The sequence below is a fragment of the Orycteropus afer genome, unplaced genomic scaffold, assembly GCF_000298275.1.
Source record: "Orycteropus afer afer isolate SDZICR_OR568_19922 unplaced genomic scaffold, OryAfe1.0 scaffold00416, whole genome shotgun sequence".
In the NCBI taxonomy this organism is placed as follows: domain Eukaryota; kingdom Metazoa; phylum Chordata; class Mammalia; order Tubulidentata; family Orycteropodidae; genus Orycteropus; species Orycteropus afer.
In genome coordinates, this window is record NW_006922003.1 from 2,525,467 (window position 1) to 2,528,297 (window position 2,831).

At 36.3% G+C, this 2,831-nt stretch overlaps 1 protein-coding gene across 1 annotated transcript in view; it reads right to left on the reverse strand.

The window, feature by feature from the left end:
- Nucleotides 1–2,831, reverse strand: part of CUNH12orf50 (chromosome unknown C12orf50 homolog) — a 59,187-nt gene that overhangs the window by 20,097 nt on the left and 36,259 nt on the right. The window contains exon 8 of the mRNA XM_042782693.1: nucleotides 190–297. Coding sequence (XP_042638627.1) covers nucleotides 190–297 — 108 coding nt within the window. The remainder of the gene's footprint in view (nucleotides 1–189; nucleotides 298–2,831) is intronic.

Consider the following 2,831-nt stretch of genomic DNA (forward strand, 5'->3'; position numbering starts at 1 on the left):
AGTCCATCAAGGTAATTTTTCATATAAAGAAAACTAAGGCTAAGAACAAGTTCAGTGCTCAAACAATTGGAGAACAAATCAAACTAAAACCTGAGGATTTGTTACCTAGTCTCTTACATTGGTATATACGACAATCAAACTTTATCTGTTGAAATTACAGATGAGTCAAAATGTAGAACGATTCATTACCTTTAGTATTTGAACATTTTGACAAGGCGATTTCTTTTTCTTGAGTTAAAGCTTCACTTTCATCTACTCCAAGAAATATAATCCTCTGTGGAATATAACAATCACCCCCTATGACAAAGAATTTGCAGTCAGTGGCAACAATGGCAAAAAGCTGCACAATATCATCTTTTGACACAAAAATATCCTCTAAAATATCCCTTTTGTTCACTTTCGTTTAAACACTTCTCAGTGGTAACTTCCCCATCTCTGTGCATATCATATGTTCAGATTAGTACATATGATTACATGTATATGGAAGCTAACAATAACAAATATTTACATACAAATAATTACAAGAAAATTTATACATCCAGCAAAAATTCATTTTTCTTTAACTTATAAAAATCTTTACCTCCACCCACTACAGCCACTCTGTAAATATAATTTATTTCCATATATCATATCCAGATATATGAAATATGTTTTTTATGTCCCTTAAAGTCTCCTACTTTTCAGAATAAATATTCAGAGTTGCTTGAAATATTACTTATATATAGAATTTCCCTATTCTTTACCATGCTAGTTACACTTTTCTTAACATAAAGTATTTGTTTCCAATAACCATCTTAAAAATGGCACCCCAGAAAACCCAGAATAGCCAACACTATACTGAAGAAGAATAGAGTTGGAGGATTAATATTACCAAATGCAAGATGTATATAAGTGTACAATGATCAAACAGTGTGGTACTGATGAAGATAATAGATAAATAGATCAGTGAAACAGAATACAGTGTATCAGAAATTGACACACATAAATATAGTCAACTGATCTTTTACAAAGGCTTAAACACATCTCAACAAAGAAAGAATAGTCTTTTCAACAAATGATGCTGGAACAACTGGGCATCTGCATGCAAAAATAATAATTATCTAGACAGAGACCTTACACCATTAACATCAGTGAACTTGAAATAAGATTGTAGACCTAAATATAAGATGCACACTATTCAAGTTCTAGAAGGCAACATGGAATAAAATTTAGGTGACCTTGGGTTTGCTGATGACTTTTTAAATATAATGCCAAAAGCATAATCTATAAAAGAAAAATCTGTTTCATACAAATAGTAGTGAATAAAAGAATCCAAACATAAAAGAACACATGTTGTACATTTGTACTTACATAAAGTCAAGAAATGCAAAATGAATGAATGGTATTAGAGATCAGAGTAGTGGTCACCCTTGAAAGGAGGCGAATGACTTGGAGAAAGGGAGCCTCCTGGAGTACAGTAAATGTGCTCATATAGGTGCACATATATAAGTTATCAAGCTGTATATTTTCTATTTGCATACGTATGCAACATAAATACTCATAAAACACTAAGATAATACTAAGACTAAAGAGAATGTCTGAAGAGCCTTTCTTCAAATTTAATGTTTGTTGCTGTTGTTAGGTGCCATCATCTCTAACTCATAGCGACCCTATGCACAGCAGAACGAAAACCACCTGGTCCCACGTTAGCTACACTATCCTTGCCACACTTGACCCCATCACCACAGCCACTGTGTCAATCCATCTCGATGAGGGTCTTCTCCTCCTTCTTTGACCCTCCACCTTACTAAACATGACATCTTTCTCCAGGGAATGGTCCCATCTGACAACATGACCAACGTTGTTGTTGTTGCTATGTGCTATCAAGTCAGACTTGACTTATATAGCCACCTCTCCTTGGCTTTCCAGGCAGTATCACTATGGAAGTATATTGTCGAACCTTCCTTCTGAGGAGTGACTGATGGGCTTGAACCACCAGCCTTCTGGTTAGCAGTCAAGTACCTTAGGTACTATGCTACTAAAGTAGGAAAGACAAAAGTCTGGCTATTCTTGCTTCCAAGGTACATTCAGGTGTACTTCCTCCTGGACAGATTTGTTAGTTTTTTTAGCAGTCCATGGTACTTTTCAGCATTCTTTGCCAGTACCACATCTCAAAAGCATCAATTCTTCTTTGGTTTTCTTTATTCACTGTCCAGCTCTCACATACATGAGGCAACTGAGAATATCATGGCTTGTGTCAAGTGCATCTTAGTCCTCAGGGAGACATCTTTGCTCATCAGCACTTGAAAGAGGTTTCTTGCAGCTGACTTGCCCAATGCTATATGTCATGTCATGTCCTGACTGCTGATTCCATTGGCGTTGATTGTAGAACCATGCAATGTGAAGTCTTTGACAACTTCTTTTCTCCATTTATCATGATGCTGCTTATAGGTCCAGTTGTGAGGATTTTTGTTTTCTTTACATTGAGATGTAATCCATACTGCAGGCTGTGTTCTTCAGTTTTCATCAGTGCTTCAAATCATGCTCACTTTCAGCAAGCAAAGTTGTGTCATCAGCATACCAGAGTTTGTTAACAAGACTTCCTCCAATCCTGATGCCACGTTCATAGAGTCCGGCTTCCTGGATTATTTGTTCACCATACAGATTGAATAAATATGGTGAAAGGATACAACCGTGACACACTCCCTTCTTGATTTTAACCCGTGCAGTGTTCCTTTGTTCTGTTTGAACAATAGCCTCCTGGTCTACGTACAGGTTCCTCATGAGTACAATTAAGTGTTCTGGAATTCCCATTCTTCTCAATGTTATACACAATTTGTTATGATTCCACA